At 37.9% G+C, this 22,484-nt stretch overlaps 1 protein-coding gene across 2 annotated transcripts in view; it reads right to left on the reverse strand.

Moving 5' to 3' along the window:
- Positions 1 to 22,484, reverse strand: part of CSTPP1 (centriolar satellite-associated tubulin polyglutamylase complex regulator 1) — a 156,543-nt gene that overhangs the window by 99,891 nt on the left and 34,168 nt on the right. For both annotated transcript variants that reach the window (XM_037522352.1, XM_037522353.1), the window contains exon 2: positions 20,352 to 20,454. In XM_037522352.1, coding sequence (XP_037378249.1) covers positions 20,352 to 20,454 — 103 coding nt within the window. The remainder of the gene's footprint in view (positions 1 to 20,351; positions 20,455 to 22,484) is intronic.

Genomic DNA, 22,484 nt, shown 5'->3' on the forward strand with positions numbered 1-22,484 from the left:
ACACTGACATTTCATCCCAAGGTTTTTTTTTCTGCCTGCCTGAGTAATCCTCAGTAGCAGAGCTAGTTTTTAGACCATGACATCAGTGAGATCATATTTTATGGCATTATGAAGAGAAAAACTCATGAGAGCCTCAAAGGCCTTGAGAGCTGTGAAAAGCCTCTGCAGTGGGATGCTAATTTCTCTTTCCGGAGTTACTTCACCAAATGCTCATCTGTCACCAATTCTCAGAAAGAATCTTCCTAAAGCAGTGGAACAGAGCATATATGCCATCCTGGGTTGATGCTAATGGAGAAAAAAGAGTATTTCCAGATAGGGTAATCAACAAGTAAATTCTCCCCACGGAGGCTGGGCATAGGACTTAGTTCTTAAGTGTTCTTTCTCTAAAAGCACAAATTCTGCATTGGATCCTTCTTTATAATTCAGTTAGATCCCCTGCCAGAATTAAAACATGTTTGAATCTCCCTTTTTTAAGACTTCAAAGTTCAAAATTTATTGCTGAAGACCAGGCATGCTATGGTAAACTCCCAATACCATCAGCTCCTTACCAATTATCAGTGGAAAAGCAATCTGCTTACTGCCCTTGCAGTTTAAGTGTGAAGGAACATCTCTCCTATAAAATTGTTTAGTGCATGCCAAGAGAAACAGGCACCTTACACATGAGCCTCAGGATGGGGTATCAATGCACAGAACCCTGGGAGAAGGTTACTACATACTACTGGTGCCGGAAATTTAAACTATAAAAAGACAACGTAGTAATTTAGAAAGTGCTTTTCAAGCTCTTAAAAAACTGGAAAAAATTGTATGCAGATTATACTTTTAGCTACATTAAAATATGTCTGCATAAGGAAAATGCTTAAAGATTGAAAAGATAATATTTACTAACTGTATTAGAGTCGTTGACTTTTCACTGATTTCTTCCTGTCTTCCAGATATTCTGCAATGTTATTATATGTTAATATTTTAAATTGTTTTTCTTAAATTATCATAAATCTCTAGGTTGTCTCATTCCTCCAAGGCCTCTAAACAGACCTCTTAATAACAGAACTCCAGGAGCTTGCCTAATTTCACTTGAAATCCAGAGTAATTGTGTTTTCATGGTTTCTCCAGGGAAACATCTCTGAGCATTACAGGAAAAGTTTCTGGCAAGAAATGTTCCTTTTTAGAATGTTGCACTCTTTCTGTTACAGCTACCCTACAAGTTACATCTCATTCTTTCTTATGTGGTCTCTGTATCTGTCATCTGTTATTTCTCTTTAGCTCTGTCTTTCAAATGCCACATCTCTCTTGTCAATTGGCTCACCCGTCTGCACTACTTTCTACCAAAGCTGAATTTAGTGGTGCAGATAGGGCTACCTCAGTCATTCACAGACAGATCAGCCATTTCTTCCCCACAATGTGATTCTTCTCCACCTCCAGACCTCCAGACAGCTTTGGTCTGCTTTGCTGTTAAATCACATAATTTCTAATTTCATGTCAGTTTTTTCAACACAATACTACTTTCCTTTTAGTTTGTTTCTTCCCAGTGCAAATCTGTGCTTTGTACAGCACTAGACAACATTTTAAGGTAAATTCTATTTTATTTTCTTCCCAAAGCTATAGCTTTTAGGTCTTTTGATATAATCCTTTCATTCTCACTAGGATCCCCCAAATGTTCCCATATCATCTGCGGATTTCACTGAAAATGCCACAGTATTTTTACGGATCCCTAAAATGTTACACATTCCTTTCTCATTACCACCCCTATTCGAGAACTGGAGGTGCTACATTTATCAACTCTTTAGGCTCAAAGTCTAGCAAGTAATTCTCAACCACCATCCCTCTTGATCAAGATGACAAGAATTAGGTTGGGAAATAAATGCTTCCTACAAATGCTTTACTCATAGGCCAAGTCTCCTTGGATTTGACCATAATTCAACATGATAATAAAATTGATGCCTTTATAAAAACCCCTCCAAATTTGCTTACCAACTCATTGGATTTCAAAGTCACTTTGATATATTTTCTTACTTCCAACAGAAAATTTTGTTTCTAAAGATATACAGGGAAGAAACTCAATACTATGCAGCATCTTGCAACAAACCCTTGTAAACAGATGAAAAATCTAAAAATCTAATAATAAAACACATAATCTAACATGTTAGTTGCTTAAAGACCTCAGAGAAAGACGTACCACAAAGAAGATCCTGGGACAGTTGCTCCAGAAGTTTTGAAGAACACAAGAAATTTAACAAGGGCTCCCGACACCAAAACACCTGTTTGTCAGTTGAAGTCTTGAATTAATCCACATAAAACTTTCTCTGTGCTAAAACTTTATTAATACTGACTTATTCTAGAATATGATCACTCTCTCTGATTCTCTACTTAGTGCCCTTTAACCAACTAACAGTCTCCTAAGGGTCAAAGAGTATTTCTCAATTTTCCTTTGTGATTAAAAATCACAAAGTAGCTATAGATGACAGAGCTTAATAGAAATCTGTATACTCAAAACTCACTCTTCCTGCCAAACCTTTAAATATTTGCTTCAAGGATGGAATTTTTTTTTTTTTTTTAAAAAAGAGGGACACATAACTTGAACACAAACAAAAATCTTACTTTACAAAGAAAGATACAGGCAGAATTACCAAAGACCTGAAAGTCCACTTTTGGAGTCATATTCAAGTAAATGAAAGTAGGGACTTAGACACATATTTCTATAACCATATACATGGCAGCATCATTCAGAATAGCCAAAAGGTAAAGCAACCCAAGAGTTCACAGAAGGATGAATGGAGAAACAAAATGTGTTATATACATGTAATATTATTCGACCTCAAAAAGGCTGGAAATTCTGGGCCTCCCCTGGTGGCGCAGGCTGTTGAGTGCAGTGCTGTGAAGCTATCCAAGCCTCTGCAGTGCTGGTTCCATCCCGGCTGGCAAGGGTCCCACATGGCACGGCAGACCTCTCCTGTCATGCCCACTGCTCCCCTCAGCAGTGTGTTTCATCAGTCTGCCTGTTCTGTTTCCCACTCTGTCTCTAGTGAATACTCTTACCCTCCCACGAATCTGGCCTGTACCCTGTTTCTTAAATAAATAAATAAATAAATAAATCTTAAAAAAAAATTTTTAAAAAAGGCTGGAAATTCTGATATATGCTACAACATGGAGGAAGCCTGAGACATTTAGCTAAATGAAATAACCAATCACAAAAAGACAAATATTGTTCAAGTCCACTTATATGAGACATATCCAACACGGTTAAATTATATCATAGAGATAAAAGTAAAATGGTGGTTATCAGAGGCCAGGGGGAGGATGGAATACAAGTTAGTGCTTAATGGTCAGAGTTTGTCTCAGAAAATGAAAAAGCCCTGGTGGTGATGGTTATAGAACAATCAATGTACTTATTGCTACAGAATGGTACACTTAAAATGACTAAAATGGTAAATTGTATGTAACATATATTTTACCATAATAAAAATTAAAGAAAAGAAGATACTGGAGTCAAATTATACCCAGTAAGTGTTTTTACGGAATTACTTGATTGAATGAGAAATTGGAAGTTATAACCAAAACATTTTTTAGAGTGGTTCTGAAGCTGGAATGACTATTGCCTGCTACTGAAATACAGACAGCAGCACTGGTCTCACTGGGAAGCCTGTCAGCAATCCAAATCTCAGGCCTCATCTGAGACCTATAAGTCTGATTCTGCATTTTTAACAAGACCCCCACAAGATCCACACACACATTAACGTGAACACTAGTCGGGGGAAACCTTACCACTACCACAAGCTTTGTCATTTTGGCCCAGATACTTAACCACTTTGGGCCTCAATTATTTTTTATTTGTAAAATGGTGAAAATAGGAAGGCTTACGGCATAAGCGTGCCAGAGATTAAATGTGATAATCACACAAGTGGTGTAACGCCAGGCACTCTCAGGGACCATTATTATTTCTACTTTATGGCGAAGAAAATCTGTAAAAGTTTATTTCAGGATTTTTCTAAAAAGAGAAGACTTAGGATGTCAATATTTTCCAGAGGGTAACAATGGTGTCTGGCTTTAAGAGATAATTGCAAAAAAGGATGCATGGGAGATAACAGCTTTGCCAAAACATGAAGAACTAGAAATACTTTTTCAGAAGAACCAATATGGTAGAGTGGAAGTGTCAAGTTCATTCACAGTGGGACAATTTTGTCTTGTTAAAGTATGGGAGGACCAGGACAATACTATTTACAAATATAAATGTAATAGAAGCAGTTTTTAATGAGACAATGTCATATTTTTAAGATATTTGGGGGGCTAAGTGGCGTATTTTTCATAGGTCTGAAATCCCCATGTGGGACATAACCTTTCAGCTGAAGAATCACCACTATATTTACTTACGTGGGGAAGGACCAGATATCTGACTGAGGGAGCAATATGGAAGAGAGTGAAATATTAACAAGGTGGAGAGACAAAAAGGACAGACACACAGGCACCCATGAGTGGCTAGCACCTGGCCCACAATTCTCACATGTTGTTGCTTTACTAACCTAATTTCTCTGGCAAGCGATCTTTCCCTATCCCAGAAAAGAATTTTGGAGACAGAGAAGATTAAAAAAAATAATATTGTTAAGAAGTGAGGTTGCTGGGCTTGCACTTTACTAGCCGGAATCCCTTTATCTTTCTTGAGAGACCCCCAGATCTCTTTTATTCTAGGTCAGTAATTTAACACTCTCAGCTCTCAATTCAAAGCCTGTAATGACCTTGCTGTGCTGAATTATTAGCCCAGGATATAGAAAGAGAGAAAGGGAGGGGAAAAAAAACCCTAAAAACAACAGAGGCCTTTTGATCAGAGCACCAAACTGCAGTTCGCTGTAACTCAAGCTGCCCATTCTTATATGGCAGGAATTAAGGACTCCCCCTGCCAGGCAGGACCCTATTAAAAGACAATAGCTGTTTGAAACGAGTAAGCAAGTTGATATGGATATAATAGGCCACATATGGGGGCCCCTTTCTACTATGAAATAAAGCTCCTTCTTAAGAGTTCTGAGCTGGGAACTCCAGTATTCAGTAAGGCAGAAGGAGGAGGTATAATAGAAGAGAGTGGGTAGCCATGCAGAAATGTTCGAAGGTGCTTCAGGAAAAAGAAGGAGAACTTCCAGGAGCTTGTAGAGATGGGCATCAATCACTGAGGATAGAGGTTTTCAAATGACCAGGTGCTCCCTGGTCCCCAAGATGTTTTTAGGGCCAATGATGACAAAGATTTGCCTGAAACCAATATAGTGCTTAGTTTCTTTAATGGGTTAGCAGAAAAACAAAAACAAAACCCAAGCAGCAAAGTAAGTAAGCTCTTGGCAGGAATTATGTAGCTGGTAAAAAGTGATCCTTTCTGCCTTGCTTTAAACAACACGCCAATACCCTAAACTCCTGATGAATACCATCAAGTGCCACTAAATGTTCTAGTTGTTATCTCTAAGATGGAATTTTGAAAAAGTTCTGCAAAACAGAGGCAGTGAACCCCAAAGAAATTGCCTCTTGTCTACAAGCTACACCCCCTCCTCCTATACAGAGAGCTAACCATATTAAGCTAACCCATAAATGCTCATCTATCACCCTAACACTTTGTCCATTAATGGCTAATGCTTTTGGAGGATCTAAAATCCACAACAGAATTGCCCAACCACTGTTTTGGATACCCCTAAGATCTGGATAGTATGTTACAAAACAAGGAATGATTTAAGGGTGATTCAACATAGTTAAACACATCAATCTACTTGTTTATGACTAAGTTGTGAATTCTCAAATTCCTAGGCAAAAATATCAAAAAGATATTTTTCTTTCCTTTGCTAATTGCCATATGAACACTGTCCAGTTCCCATCCACTGCAATAAAGGGGTTAGCTTTATGGAATTCACAACTAAAGAAAAAGCACAGGAATCTCTGTACTTGCTCGTTCCACTGAGTGATCCACAGGGCACAAAACTGACTTTTAGGAAATTAAGGAGTTGTTGATTAAAGAAGATCTAGATTCCTAAGGAAAAAAATATTTCATTTAGGCTTAAGACATAAAAATAAACATTATTTTTATAAAAAGTTATTAGAAATAGTTGTTTCCACAAAATATTGCAATTCTAAACAATTTTCCATTATGTAGATGCTGTTTCAGATGGGAACATGTAGGATGGAAGAGATGAGCAATGGAGAACATCAAATGCTGTACTCCTTCCCCAACTCATGCTTTAGCATATGGTGACCATATATTCAGAAGTTCAAATTGGGACACAGTCTTAAAATTTTTTTATTTCAAGTGGGGGCCACTTTCAAGGGTGAGAAACAGCCTAAAGATTAACATATACATATATACATATAAATGTATATATATATAAATAAAATGGGCATATTTAATATCACTGCAGCACGGGTTAGATCCTTTAGATCCCCAGCCAGGGAGCTACCCACATGGCACAGCAGACATTTCCTGTCCCTGCTCCCCTCAGCAGTGTATTTCAGTCAGTCCTCTTGTTCTGCTCCCCACTCTGTCTCTGGTGAATCCTCTCACACCCTGCACCTCTGTCCTATACCCCAGCTCTTGTACGCATAAATAAATCAACCTTTTTTTTATATTTAAAAAAACCAAACAAACAAGGTGTTTGATAAAACAGAAATGGAGGGAGGAAAAAATAATTCAAAAAAAATTTTCTCAGAACTGAAAGACATGAGTTCCTATATTGAAAGGATCTTTAAGTCTAGCACAATGACTGAATATAGATGCACACCAAGGCAGATCACTGTAAAAAATTCTGATTCTACCTTTTGTTTGGTGTGTGGCAAGATCCTTTTGTAGCAGATCATATAAGACAGGAGATAGCTGTTCAGTTATCTTTGGAAAACACAATCAGTCACGGCTGCCCTCTGGTCACAGCAATTTACTTTTCTCCTGAAGATAAAATATACCCTATGAAATATACCTCCAAAGTCCAATACCATTTAAGCATCAACCCAAACTTCAGGGTCTTGTCATATAAATCAAGCCCAGGTACAGATGAAGTTCTTCAAGCACAATTTCTTGGTTTTGGTTCCTCAAGGATGGACCCTCATTCTGAACAATAATAAACTAAAGAGACAAGTTATATGCTCCCACACACCTAGTAGGTACAATGATGACACAGATAAGATGAACAGATTTCCATTCAAAAAGGGGAAATGGAGGCAATTCAGTAATCATTGCTTCATTGCAATTCTGAAGTCCACCCATACATATATTATCTAATTTGGGCCCAGTATCTCTCCCTGGTAATGATTTTCCATGGCTTTTGACTCTGTCCTCTGCATTTTGGGTTCTACCTTCTGAATAACAGATTCATTTTCATAAATAGCCTCAGCTTCCTTCTTGCCCACAGAAGTCTGGGGTTCAAAGGCCACTTTTTATTTTGTATTGTTTCTATCACTTTTTTCCCCACCCCATCAGAATGACAATGAATTCCTTGAAAACCATCTCTGGCACTATGATTGACCGACAGCAGATGCTCAAATATTTACTGAATTTTAAAAATTAAAAGAAAACCAGGAAGAGAATTTATCTCTTAGCCTTTATGAGGTCTGTGTTTAACTTTGTATTTCTTCTTTTTCAATATAATTGAGCTTTCTTCAAACTGGTCCTATCTTAATTATGTATTTCCTGCTTGTTGCTTTTCAACATGTGCTAGTCTCACAAGTCAAGTTAGACTCTTTTATGACCCCCATTCAGTATATATTTTCTATTTGTACTAATGTAACTGTATTTTTAGAATAAAGTTCCAAAATGCTTCTTATAATAAATGTAGACTATGTAATTAAGACTAACCCTCCTGGCTAAGAACTAGACAAATTACTAAAAACAAATGTTTGAAATCATCAGAGAACCACCAAGCAAATTAAGAATGACAAGGCCTGGTTGTAAGAGGAGACTATAACCCAAAAAGGAGAGCTCAGCATTTGGTACCACTGTTTCCTGTAGGCTGAAGTTCTAAACAGAAGGGTTCATGTGTTGAATCCAAGGGATCCACAAACTTGGATGGGAAAAAAATTACATCTTTATTTTTATGAGCCTTCTAACTGGAATTTAGCATTTCCTTTGACTACAAATATAAACATAGTAGACTCAGCAGTACTTGTGATTTTGTCAATAGTAGAAATTGCAGATATTTCCATATTATATTGAAGTTGTTTCAGATATCTCACAATATCATTTATACTCATCACCATTTCTTAAATAAGGTATTATTACAATCATTGGTAGTTTCAGGGGCTCTGCCAGTTGGGAAAGATGCAACTGATAAATTGAGCAGGCAATAATTTTGAATTTATATTGTTTCTGAGTTTAAATTGATTCGAGGTTTATAGGTAAAAAAATTTATAGTTCAGGACCCACCCAGGCTGAAAAGAGGGACTCAGGTAAATCCTTCAGGTTCTATATGGCACTCTGAAGAGCTATATGTGGAAATAGATCAGCCCTTCCTGATTCTTAAGCATAGCTATAATTCATTTCAATCCCGAAGGAATTGAGGTAATCCAGGGTTGCTAATACTCAGGCCATCTGCCAGATGCAAATATAAATCCTCTTTGCAGAAAGGGAATATCATTCTAGGAGTCATATTATCTCTACAATTTTTCATATACAGTATACAACATTCAGCTAAAGGAAAAAAGGTATACCACATGATAAGACATTGGAATAAAAAAACCAAGAGATAGAATAGATAATAGAAACAGATGCATTGGGAATTCAGATAATTATGAACTTTTTAATAACCATGCTTTATAATGTTCAAGCAAATGAAAAATAAGATCTAGCAAAGAACCCATAAAAATGAGAACTAAATAGAAATTCTTGACCTGAAAAATATAATAATTGGAGAAGGATACATACTGTATGATTCCAACTATATGACATTCTAAAAAAGGTAAACTAAAAAGATCAGTGGTTGCTGGGGATCGCAGTGGAGGGCAGGGATGAACAAGTGGAACACTAAGGAATTTTAGAGGAGTAAAAATAATTTGTATACTATAATGATGGGTACATGTCATTATACATTTATCCAAACCCGAAGATCATATAACACCAAGAATGAACTCTAAGGTAAACTGAGACTTCAGGTGATGATGTGTCAGTGCAAGTTTATCATTGTAACAAATGTACCACTATGGTGGAGAATGCAGATAATGAAGGAGGTTATGCATTTTGAGGGGCTGTATATGGAAAATCTCTGTACCTGCCTCTCAATTTTGCTGTGAATCTAAAACTACTCTTAAAAAAATGAAATCTTTTAAAAAGACAAACAAAAGCATATTTAAATTACATAAGGCTTTCACAATAAACTATAGAAATGAACTATAGAAAGTAAATTAAAATCCTCTTTGCTGGGCCTCCCCTGGTGGCGCAGCGGTTGAGCGCTGGGTTGCAAAGGTGCCTGCAGCCTCTGCAGCACCAGTTCGATCCCCGGCCACCAGCGAGAGTCCCACATGGTGCACAGACCTCTCCTGCCATGCCCGCTGCTCCCCTTAGCAATGTATTTTGGTCCATCAGCCTGTTCTGTTCCCCACTCTGGCTCTGGTGATTTCTCTCACTCTCTCATGCTTCTGACTGTACCCAGTGCTTGTATAAATAAATAAATAAATCTTTAAAAAAAATCCTCTTTGCAATTAGGAATAAAAAGAAGAAAGAACGAGGATGCATTGTGAGAGACAAGACTAAGGTAAGTATGAGGAACCCTAGTAAAAAAATCCTAAATTTAACTAACTTTTAAACATTCATTTTCCCAAAGTTGGAATGTCATTTTCCCTTATTTTGTATTTAAAGTATACTGACTAAAAGTATCAGAGTAAGATGCAAAACAAACAAGAATTGAAATTAAGAAATGAGTATATGGCATACATTATCTGAACCCCAAGTCTGTGTTCCTAGATACTATGGTACAGTGTTTTCATAGCACATAAAAATATGCCTTCTTGCTTTTTTGTTTATCCAAATTCTATTCATCTTTACAGATTATATTAGTCAGTGTTCTCCAGAGAGTAGAATATGCATGGATTATGGACTGCCATGTGCAAGCTGGAAACCCAGGAAAGAGTATGATGCAATTTAGTCAGAGTCTGATGGCCGATGAGTCAGGGAAGCCAATGGTGTAAGCCACAGCCCCAGCCCAAAGGCCCGAGAGTCAATAGGTCAACAGTGTGAGCTTCAATTTGAATCTGAAGTCCCAAGAACCAGGATTGTTGATTATCTGGAGGCAGGCGAAAATGGATGTTCCGGTTAATCAAAAAGAACAAATTCGCCTTTCCTCCGCCTTTTTATTCTAGTTAGGCCCTCAATGGATTGGATGATGCCCACTGCAGTCCTGAGGGGAATTTTCTTTATTCAGTTTATTGATTCATTATCTGAGCATACCAATTATTCAGTCAAGTTGACACATAAAATTAACCATCATATAGGTCAAGAAAAACGCTCCTGTGATATCTTATTTAACTACTCTATTGCCCATTATTTCTCTTTATAATAATACTTGATATTTTGGTAAAGGAATGAAAAAGAAACATTTAGTTGGAAAAACCATGTCAGGAACAGTGTTGTAGGATGCTTTAGAGATCAGATCTGTATGGTTTAAAATTCTCAATATCAAATGTGCCTTAAAAAGGTGATGTTTACACCAAATTTTCTGTAATACCTTTTTTTAGGGCCAGCTAGTGTATGTTTAGGGCAATGTGGACATAGCAATATAGTTCTGGACAAAACCCCTTGAGAGGGCACAGATACTGTATAGAAGGTGAAGTGAGAGAGTACACAGACAAACAATTATCCCCACACATGTAAACTGCAGCTTGTGTGGTGTAAATATACTCTCCCTGCCTGGAACTGCCTGTGCAACATTCTCTCTTTGGGCTCTGTGGTTTCTCAGCACATTCCAACTGTTAGGAGGCTGAAGCTTGGCTCCGCAAGCACAGATAAACAGCTTCCTGGAGCACGCTGCCAGTGCGAGGAGTGATGACCTCAGCAGAGAAGGTCTGCTTTTCATTACTCTGAGAGCATCACTATACTACTAGAGTGAAGAGCAGCAACAGCACAAGCTGGATACACTTGACCCAAGTCAGGTCTCCTATCTTACTTAAATTTTTTAATCTTGGAAGCCAGAGGAAAGAGGGTGTAGACAAGAATTAAGGAAGTGACTTACAGGTTTGAGGAAAAGTTTTCTTAGGCATTTCTCCAAATGAACTAAATGAAAAAGAGGCTAACACAAAATGGCTAATAGTCACACAGAAATCATCAAATATTTTTAAACTTCAAAAAGATACACAAAGTGCAGATACACAAAGTGTTACAGAAAGCAGGGGAGACCAAGAAGACTTTGTGACTGTCAACTCTTATACTATTTAAAGAGAAAGAAAAATATCACATTCCAAGAGATCCACAAAGTAGGAGAGAAGCAAAATCCCAGAAAATTGGGAGCTAAAAGGAAGTGAGATACAATCAAAATTGACTATACACAGCCAGACATTTTACACATATCGTTTCACTTGATTTGCACCACAACCCTTTAACACATGCACTATCATTCCTAGCAATGATCTAGACTCGGAAAAAAATGACACAAGAATATTAACAGGCGTTGTTATTATTTAATAACAAAGGGATGAATTCAAGGTTGTGTCTATGGCCACTTTGGAATCAGTATTATCCATTGTTGCAGCTCCAGAACTGAGCAATCCTGGGACCAACGAATCCTAAAATAAATTTTCTATAAGACAGTTTCTATCATGCTTGCTGGTTCAGAAGCACATCTGATCACTGAAGAAAGGAATCACAGTTATGGGTTCAGACAGGAAATTGGCTGGACATGACCTCTCTTAAGGAATCCTAAGAAACAATTTGTTTTGTGGGGAAGTCACTGACTGTAAAGATGCACCTGCCATGGGGTTGGAAGCTAAGAGACAGACAAGCATCTCAGCAAATCATAACAGACAAAGCTTCATTTGACTTTCTTTTCACTTTTCTCAGGGTAGAAGAACCTTTGTGTGGCTGCCAAAATCCTAACTGTCCTCATCCTTCCCCTCAATCCCCTCTACCCCCCCTTCCCAGTTCATTAAAGAACTTCTGGTTAAAGGTGCCAGATTGTGTCATTCTTTCCTGCTCTTGTGCCAGGTCGTGCCGCCAGCACCACAGATCTTCTTGAGTTCTGAGCAAATTATGGAAGAAATTAAAGGCACTGGTGAATTTAAATTGTTCTACTGTTGAAAAAATAAAGTCTCTTAACGCCTGATGAGCTATTTTACCTTATTCACAGCACCACTGCTATGTTAATTCAGATGTGTGTGCCTACCTGATTGCCAAAGGAGTACTCAGGGAATTATCAGGGTGGTGGTAGGAGAAGGAATATCAGGGCTTGAACCTAGTAAAGATTCTTTATATCATTTGTAGGTTAAAAAAATCAAGGAATGTCTCTAAGGGGGAATATTTTAATGTAGAGAATTATACCAAAAGTTTCTTACTAACTAGCTGCAAAGCAGCTCCCATAAAAACAGGAATAATATCACTGGGTCTGAAAGTACTTGATCCAAGGATGGAGTACCTTCATTTCCTCTTACTGAGTGATTTCACAACAGCTAAGTTTTTCTTAACTTGCAGAAGGGAAGGGGGTGGGGAAGTAAAGTTTTTCCTGACAGGGTGAATCTGGGCCCAATTATTACTTGCATAACCTTTGACTCTGACTTCTAAATGAGTCAGGGGACCAATGGGCTGTGAAATGGCTTCCTCAGTTACCAGGTCAAGTGCTGTTGGATGGTTTCCTGTAATCAAAACATGAAGGGACTAAAGAAGAGAGATAGGTTCTAAGCAAATAAGCAGTTTCTTGGCTCCTCAATGAACCTGGATTTTCAAGTTTCAAAATAGGTTTTGGTGACTCTCAATGCACCAATTCTCCGTAGCATACCTCTGGTAGTATAGAAAAGAACCAAAATCTTCTAGAGATTTCAAACACTGGCTTAACAAAAGCGCCTGAGCCAGTAACAGAGAGGACAGAATTGCTTTAGCTAAAGGGGAAAATCTATTCCTGCCAATTATCTGAGTCTGTGAGAATCCAGATGCTGACAATGAGAAATGGGTAATTTTCTGTTACAATGTGTCAACTCTAGCTAAGAACTGAACTATGGAAAAAAGATTGGGGTGGGGGGGTTGCAGGGAGAAGCATTACCCCCTTTGAAGAAGCCTGTAATAGGATTAGTCACCATTACTTCACCACACCACATTTTGGCTCAATTTAACAATAAGGAGGGAAAACATGGAGCATAAATGGCCCAGAGAAGTCTCAAGTCCATTGCTCATGCAAAGCTAGGAGCCTGAAAATCAGTGAAGTCCTAGTTTGTTCTGAAGTGTTTCTCCTTGCTGCAAATCTCTGCTCCTCTGTTACCATGGGCGCACACATACACACACACACACAACACACACACACACACACACACACACACACACACGAAATAGTATTACTTAAATGCTGGATGGTGGATAATCCTAAAAAACCTGCCAACTTTAGAACTTCAAGTTTACGCCTTGATAATTCTAGATTACTTGAGAGAAGTGGGGCATCTTTTCACAGAGTACCTGTTTAAGAAAAGAAATATGCATTTTATAATCATGTATTGGTTTCATTAGAGTTATATTTTAAGTGACTTAGGAAAATGCACTTTTGGAATCTCCCTTTTTTTTCAGGAGTGAATTAATAAAATTCATTTCATAATAAAATATGATAAAATCCATCTCATGGATTTATCTAATCAAAACAATAAAAAAGAAATTTGATGTTGGTACCTTTTATTACAAGAGTACATTAAAGGTATGCAACTTCCCAATTCAACTCTGGTAATTAATATATATCTGGATGAAATTATTAATGTTCCTTTCCTAAAAACTGACAGATTTCTATCTCCACATTTATACCATATATTAGATGACACAAATAAGTTTGTTTTTTTAAAGATTTTTATTTATTTATGCATATAAAAGCTGGGATACAGGCCAGAGATGCAGTGGGTGAGAGAATTCACCAGAGACAGAGTGGGGAACAGAACAGGCAGATGTACTGAAATACATTGCTGAAGGGAGCAGCGGGCGAGACAGGAGAGGTATGCCGCGCTATGTGGGTTACCTCCGTGGCCAGGGATTGAATTTGTGCTGCAGTGGCTTCATAGAGCTGTGTCTTTTTTTTTTTTTAAAGATTTTATTTATTTATTTATACAAGAACCGGAGTACAGGCCAGATGCGTGGCAGGGTGAGAGGACTCACTAGAGAGAGCAGGGAGCAGAACAGGCAGACAACCGAAATACACTGCCAAGGGGAGCAGCGGGCGGGACAGGATAGGTCTGCGGCAACATGTGGGACCCTCGCCGGCCGGCTGGGATTGAACCAGTGCTGCAGAAGCTGCAGACAGCTTCATAGCATTGCACTCAACCGCCTACACCACCAGGGGAGGCCCATCATAATGCTGTGTCTTAACCTCTTGCGCCACCAGGGAGGCCCTGATGACACAAATAAGTTTAATGACCAATAATTTTTTCTTATTGTATATGAGCAGTAAACCATTTACCTATAAGGTGGCATTCTATGAACACTGTCTACTAAGGGTATTCCATTTTGAGCAGCAGCAAATATGTCAAATTATCTTATTTGGATACAGAAAGCCTGGGTAATAAAGATGGATGAAGAAGAGAGTAGTCATCTGAGCCAAGACAACGTACTAGCTCTCTAATGAGATGAGCCAATCATTCCATGGAATAAACTCTCAAATGCTATCTCCTCCTGGTGCCTTCTGACAACCTATATATTGCATTACCCTAGTTATTTCCTTATAAGTTATCTTGTTACAGTTTTCAGCTGTGTAATCTTGGGAATATTGCTTTTATTTGCCTGAATTTCCTAAAGTGTAAAATGACAATAGTACTAATGTCCCACTTCAAGGTACTATTGTGAGAATTAAATGAGACAATACATGTTATACGCTTAGAATATTACCTAGCATATAGCAAGTATGTATTAACTATTAGTTATTGTTGTCATCTTCAGTCAACTGGTTTACTATCTTACTCACTAAAACCATAGGTCCAGGAGGGTAAGCAGCGTATTTGTATTGTTCACTACTCTATCTCCATTGTCTAGGTACGAAGTAGGTAACCACATTTATTACTGACTCAATGAATTTATGAATGAATGCTGTCTTATATTCTCACATAGCCTTAAAATAAACCTCCATCAATCAAAGTAATCAGTATACTTGCAACCAAAACAGTCATCATGAAAACTTCCCCTAGAAGCTAAAATCATCATTTAAAAAAAAACAACAAAAACAAGATACTTGATCATAGAAAGAGCCCTCCTGGGCCCACCAACCAAGACCACAGAGCATCATTCTTTTCTATATTAGTATGTGGAAGTCAAGCTCCCTGATGCCACAGTGTTGTAACTATCAATTTTGCCTGTGAAGAATGGTTCCCATTTCTGATAGGAATTCTCATATTTCAGCCTGTTTTTCTCTCATCATTATTTTTCAATGTCTTAAAAAGCCACATCTCATTTTGTCTCTACCACAAGAACCTGGTCACACTGTGCTGTGGTTTCTAAGTTATAGCTACTCTAGTCTCTTTTTCTTGGATGTACTTCCCCAGAGGTCCTGACCCGGTGCTGACATTTGGTCTATTTTTAGAGTGGCACCTCTAAATATTAATTCCTTTTACCTTCCACTGGTTGAAAGACAACATTCAGAGATAGAGGCTGCATATAACATAAAAGAAAATCCTTCAGGATTTAGTATCCTTCTCTCAACCGTGTCCAGAGGAATATGATCTAAGAGTTCAAAGTCTTGCAGATATACATGTGTAGTGCAGCTTCGCTATTCATGTTTTACAGCATATCCTGATTTGCTGGAGCAATCAAGGATTTGTTGGAAAACACTAACAACCAAGGAATGACAGTGCAGGTGAGAGAACAAGTGGACCCAGAGAGTAAAATGAGTAGAGAAAGCTTTAAAAAAAGAGTTTTGAAGAGTACTTTTATCATTGTCCAAAGGCAAATCATCCATCACTAAATGTATGAAAATCTAGAGGTGTGGAGTTGAAACAGAGATGGAAGTGTATAGTTAACTTTTTTTTTTAAACTCATGCTTCCTATTGTTTAGAGACATAGCCAACTATATCTCCCAAAAAGGCCAAGACTAAACACTTATATGACAATGAACTGAGATCACCAGACAAGGCTATGTGATAAGCTTTGGGAAATATAGTTCAAAAGGGAAAACTCGATGAATTGAGAAATTACAGCTAGAAGAACCTCAAAATATCATCTAGTTAGGTCTGTAATAATATCAGGCAGTATAATGACTAAAAGAAGTACAGAATAGAGGCCTTTGTAATACTGAAAAGCAGGCTTGATTGCTAACTCTGTCACTTTTAGCTTGTGAACTGAAAGAAGCTGTTTGCTTGTTTTTTTAAGATTTATTTATTTATGCATACAAGAACTGGAGTACAGGCTAGAGGTGTGGGGGGTGAGAGGATTCACCAAAGACAGAGCGGGAAACAGAACAGGCAGATTGACTGAAATGCACTGCTGAAGGGAGCAGCGGGCGAGTCAGGAGAGGTCTGCTGCACCATGTGGGTCACTCCCTGGCTGACCAGGGACCGAACTTGTTTTCAGTGGCTACGGACAGGATAGCTCCATAGGCTGCATCTTAACCCCTTGCACCACCAGGGAGGCCTAAAGAAGCTGTTTTAAGCTGGGACTACATCAAATTAAAGAGCTTATGCACAGCTAGAGACAATAACAAAAACAAAGAGAAACCCCACCGACTGGGAAAACATTTTTGCACACAACACTAATGATAAAGGACTGATCACAAAAATCTACAAAGAGCTAATGAGACTCAACAAAAACAAAGAAAATAATCCAGTCAAAAAATGGGCAGAAGAAAGCAAAATGTTATTAGAGGAAAAAAAAAAATGGGCAGAAGAGCTAAAAAGAAACTTCTCTGAAGAGGAAATGCAAGTGGCCAACAGGCATATGAAAAAGATGTTCAACATCACTTGTAATCAGGGAAATGCAAATCAAAACTACCATGAGATACCATCTTACACCAGTGAGAATGGCACATATTAAAAAACTAGCAACAACAAATGTTGGCGAGGTTGTGGAGAAAAAGGAACTCTCCTGCACTGTTGGTGGGAGTGCAAACTGGTCCAACCACTGTGGAGAGCTGTGTGGAGATTTCTTGACCTACTAAACATAAAGCTTCCATATGATCCAGCAATTCCACTCCTAGGTATTTACCCAAAGGACACAGAAACATCAATTCCAAAGAGCACCTGCACCCCTATGTTTATAGCAGCACTACTTACAATAGCTAAGCTTTGGAAGCAACCCAAATGCCCAAAAATAGATGACTGGATCAAGAAGATGTGGTACATATACACCATGGAATATTACTCAGCATTCAAAAAAGATAAACACATGCCATTTGCAGCAACATGGATGGCACTGGAAGGGATCATGCTCAGCGAAATAAGCCAGAAAGAAAAAGAAAAATACCGGATGGTCTCACTCATAGCAGGAATCTAGAAAACTCAAATAAGGGACCAGGAAAAAGAATAACTATAAGAAAGTAAAAATCAAAATCAACAAACAACTATGAACCAGAGACACTCTATGGGGGGGGTGGGGTTGGGGGAGGGATTGGGGTCAAAATAAGGGGGTTGCAATTGTATGGGGAATATAAAAATAAAATTTATATTAAAAAAAGCTGTTTTAACCCTTTTGAACCCCAGTTTCCTCACCTATAAGACAGATAATAGTACCTATTTCAAGTAAGTATAGTGCCTGAGACATAGTATGACAATTTAATAAAAAACTGCTTATTATAATACATACTTTCTACATCACAATCATCAAACTTGAATTACTGCATTTCATAGATTAGGCAACTGAAGATGAAAAAATTTCAGAAATTTGCCCAAGATTATAGAGCAAGGACTTATACAAATAAGTAGCTCTTCTGCCTAGAGCAGAGCTCTTTTCACATCGTGCTACTATGCAGCAATACAAAACAGGCCTGAAAAAGAAGGATTTTCACCAGGTAAATAAAATTCACAATCAAAGTAAAATCAGGAGTTTCTATTATTCAGGTCTCCTTGTCTACCAAATACTACTTCTAATTCTATCATACATCCACATCTTTCAAGTCTTTTTTAAAAGGATTTTAGAGCTTTGATGTTGATTCACTTCTCAAAATAATTTGCCTCAAGCCAATATGGTGTGTCAGTTATCAAAGTGTCAGGTATGTGCCAGTCACATATATTATGTAATTTTAAATTTCCCAAGGATAAGAAACAGCTCACTTGGCAACCAGATTTCTATCAGTACTGTGGAAAATCTCAAAAATTTTCAACAGCATATTGATAGATCAAAACTCCAGGCAACAGCATTCTGAAACAGTTGTAAGCTTTATTACTGGCTCTCTAGTGTTGTTTTGGTTACACAGACAAGTGGAGTTCACTTTTGGAGTGCTATACACATGGTTTGCAGATTCTTAAATGGCTGAATACAGAGCTTTATCAAAAAGGATCAACAAAAGAGACAGTCTTTATTAGTAACAAGATCAAGAATAAGAGAAGATAATATGCAATAACTTTAAATATAGATAGAGCTATAGATTCAACATTTACCTAACACCTGCTATATGCTAAGCATTGTGCAAGGCACTGGGAGTAAACAAAGATGAAGAAAATGATACCTACCTTCAAGAAAACAGTATAACAGGGGAAAGACTTATAAAGGAGATGGGGGGTGGAGGGAGATAGGTAGGGAGTAAAATGGAAAAAGCAGGGAAGACACATTGCCCCCAGAAGAATCATATTTCACTTGGCAAGGAGCCTCAAGAGTACTGGTGTAGATTAAACAGCCCAGAAACTTGACCCCTAGACTTGTAGGTCCTGTAAAAGCAAGGAAGGCTATTCAATCTCAGTCTTTATTCCCTGCCCACCTCATTTGCTTCAGCCCACACTATGAGAACAAGGATGATTCCTTTCTCCACTTCATTCTCCTTTAGAAAATTGGGAGAAAGGACCAGCTCTGTGCCTGGAAAGCCTGCTTTTCCCAGGATCTTGAAATTCCTATCCATAAGGAATCTAGATTTTTATTTATAAGACCTTAACTCAGCAAAAGAGCTAGAGAAAGAATTCCCTTAAGAGCAACCTACGTTTAGGTGATAAGAAAGATATCTGATCTTCAAGGAACCTCTGAAGAATAGAAAGGAAATAGCTGAGTTCAAGGAGGATGGACTTGAGTTAATGAGTCATTTTAAATAAAATTTTGTAAGAGGCCACTCTTTCTTAGAAAGATCCCAATAAACTAAAAAAATAAAGATAATCCAAAATTATTACATAAATATATGTAGTATATTGGTATTAAAAATGCTTTATATTTATTTTGCACATCCTTTTAAGGTGTTTTAAAGAAAACCAAGGTGTTTTAACATTACTATCTCATTCAGCCCAAAACACTTTTGTAATATTTAAAAAAGGTATTGTTTTTGACTTTGATACACTCAAAGATTACTGTACAAAAAAAAAAACCCTTTCAAAGATATAATCTATGAAATATATCCTGCTACTAGAAATAGTCTTAAATCACTGATGGCACAGCATCCTGTAGAAAGAGAAATGAAAAAGAACATTATCCTAAATATTTTCATGAAAGAACTGAGCCATGAAAAACACAGGTTAGAAGTACATTTTCTAAAAGGAAATGGGAATGAATATTTTGAATCACAGAGAAAGTTAAAAATTGTAAGAGGGACCTAAAGAAACATATCTAACAGGTCAAGAGACAGCTACTGAGCGCTGCTGTCATGACCGTTTATGAGACTTTTCAGTGGACAAAACTATTGCACCAAAGCCATGCTCCAAAACAGATTTGAACACCCCTCAATCAATCTACCAAAACCAAGTGTTCATTGCTACTCCATAATTAGCATTGTCTTGCTCTATTCTTTTTTTTTTTAAGATTTTATTTATTTTATTTTTGCATAGAAGAACTGGAGTATAGGCCAGAGGTGCAGGGAGAGGATTCACCAGAGACACAGTGAGGAGCAGAACAGGCAGACTGACTGAAATACACTGCTGAGGGGAGCAGCGGGTAAGACAGAAGACGGCTCCCACAGCATATGTGGATTAGCTCCCTAGCTGGGGATTGAACTCAGGCCGAAGCAGTGATAGCACTGAGACTTAACCCATAGGCCACCTCTATTCTTCATGTGCCTGTCCTGCTTCCAAGTGCTGCCTCTGTCTGGCACCTTATAGTAAAACAGTCATGTACTTACTATTCAGTGAAGAATCTGGCAATGCCATATTGGCTAATATCTTCCTTGTTCTCTAGTAGCTGACACACTGCATCCTCCATGTATGTGAGGACATGTCTCTGAGCTGCAAACAAAAATAAGAGAGAAAGAAAAAAGTGAGAGAAAGACAAAATAAAAAAGTCCTTCCCAATCCTAGGAGGCCATGAAAATTAATCAAGGTGCAGGCTGTGCTCTGGGAAGTCGACTGAAATAGTCAATCCACGCATGCTGGCCCTAACTGAGCTACGGTCTCAAAAGGTAGAATGGGAGATGACCTATTTCCATGTGATTGGCTGTTAGTATTAGCATCAACTCTTTATTCTTCATTTCAGTGATGAGGGTGAGTTGATGATGATGAGTTTTAGCAACATTTAGCAGATATACCTGGAATTTTTTTTCTTCTCACATTTTTCTACCCTCTTCTACTTCTAAATGTTTCAGAAATTAGGCCCAGGAAATAGTGGCTCCATGTCTGAAGTATAAATGATCTGATTGCAAAGAAAAAATATTTCTTTAGTTTAAAAAATTTCACTGAAAAGTCTAGGGACCATGAATATTTCAATGCTGGCGTTGTAAGTTGTGAACCTTGGTAATAGTAAGACCATGAAATCTGTGCAGCTTGATTTATCAGAAATTACGTTTTCTGCACTGGCTGCAGAAGTGCCCTTGTTGCTTCTTGTACCCTGAAATTTAAGAAATCACTGGGTCAGAATTAGGGCTTTAAAATTTAGAGTCCTGAGTTCCATCCTTAGCCCTACCAATACCAAACTCTGCGACCTCTGTGCTCAACCACTGTTGAGCCAACCACTCTCTAATGCATCACTGAAAAATGTGACTAACGCTATTACTTTCGCAACATAACTACTATTTCCATCATAAGCTTATGAGAATTAAATAAGATAACACACATCACACCATGGTGCCTGACTTGCTTGATAACATATTTTCTTAAAAGCTTGTCTCCGTGGGCTTTTGGGGACTTACTTCAGTGAACAACACAGGGTAGAATTTCTGATTTAGCAGGTTCTCAACAATTGCTTTTTTTCCCTTCCCTGAATTTTCTCATTAGATACAATAGTGTATCGTAGCACACTTCACATACAAACTTCCAATTCAGTGTTTCTATTTACCATTCAAAAACATTTTTCAAATAGTTTCTTCTGAATAGTGAGAACAAAAAACCAAGACTTATGGATATTCTGTCAAAACGCAATTCTATGAAATTGCTACCAAGATGAACATTTGCTTCTTTCACAGTTTCATCCCTCCTGAAAATACGGAGAAATTATCTGAAATTTATAAAAATGGGTACTTCCAAAAGCTATTCTTGAAGTCCTGGAGGTCTTTTAAATAAAGCAAATAAGTTTATCTACACCAGCTGGACTCAAGAAAGTCTTCACTGACCATGGTTTCACCACATTTGCATCAGCTTTAAACCCAGGTGAATGACAAGTTGACCTTCTATGACATGTTCTGTCAACCACTGTGAATGTTCTCCAGCAGCTCCAATCCCTCCAAAATGATGCAAAAATAAGATTAATGCTTCATCAGTGGTCTCCTTGGTGGCCTAGGGGTTAAATCTCAGCACTTTCATTGCTATGGCCTGAGTTTGATCCCCAGCCAGGGAGCTAATCCACAGAGGGCAAAGCAGACCTCTCCTGTCTCACCCGTTGCTCCCCTTAGCCGTGTATCTCAGAAAATCTGCCTGTTCTGCTCCCCACTCTGGTTCTGATGAATCCTCTCACCCCTTGCACCTCTGGCCTGCACTCTAGTACTTCTGCAAAAGAAAAAAAAAGAGTTCATCTAACTGGAAAACTATTTCTCTAAAAAAATGGCAAAGTGAAGTTTTGAGATAATATATGCCAATTTCTAAAATTAATTGTCTTCAAAATAGCAATAATCAAAATTAGCATGAATTGGGAAAAATGGCCAAACAAACATTAAAAGAAGTTATATTTTCACCTCTGTATTTTCCTCTTCTTCTACTCACTTATCTTGGTCTTACCAAAAGATTTCTTCCTGGGTCTATATGGGCTTTGTGATATAGATCTACCTAAGGTTAGTACAGGACTTTTTTTTTTTTTTTTTTTTTTTTGATGGTAGCTGTGAAAGAAT

Source organism: Talpa occidentalis, unplaced genomic scaffold, assembly GCF_014898055.3.
Source record: "Talpa occidentalis isolate TD23 unplaced genomic scaffold, MPIMG_talOcc4v2.1 talOcc4.3, whole genome shotgun sequence".
Classification (NCBI taxonomy): Eukaryota; Metazoa; Chordata; class Mammalia; order Eulipotyphla; family Talpidae; genus Talpa; species Talpa occidentalis.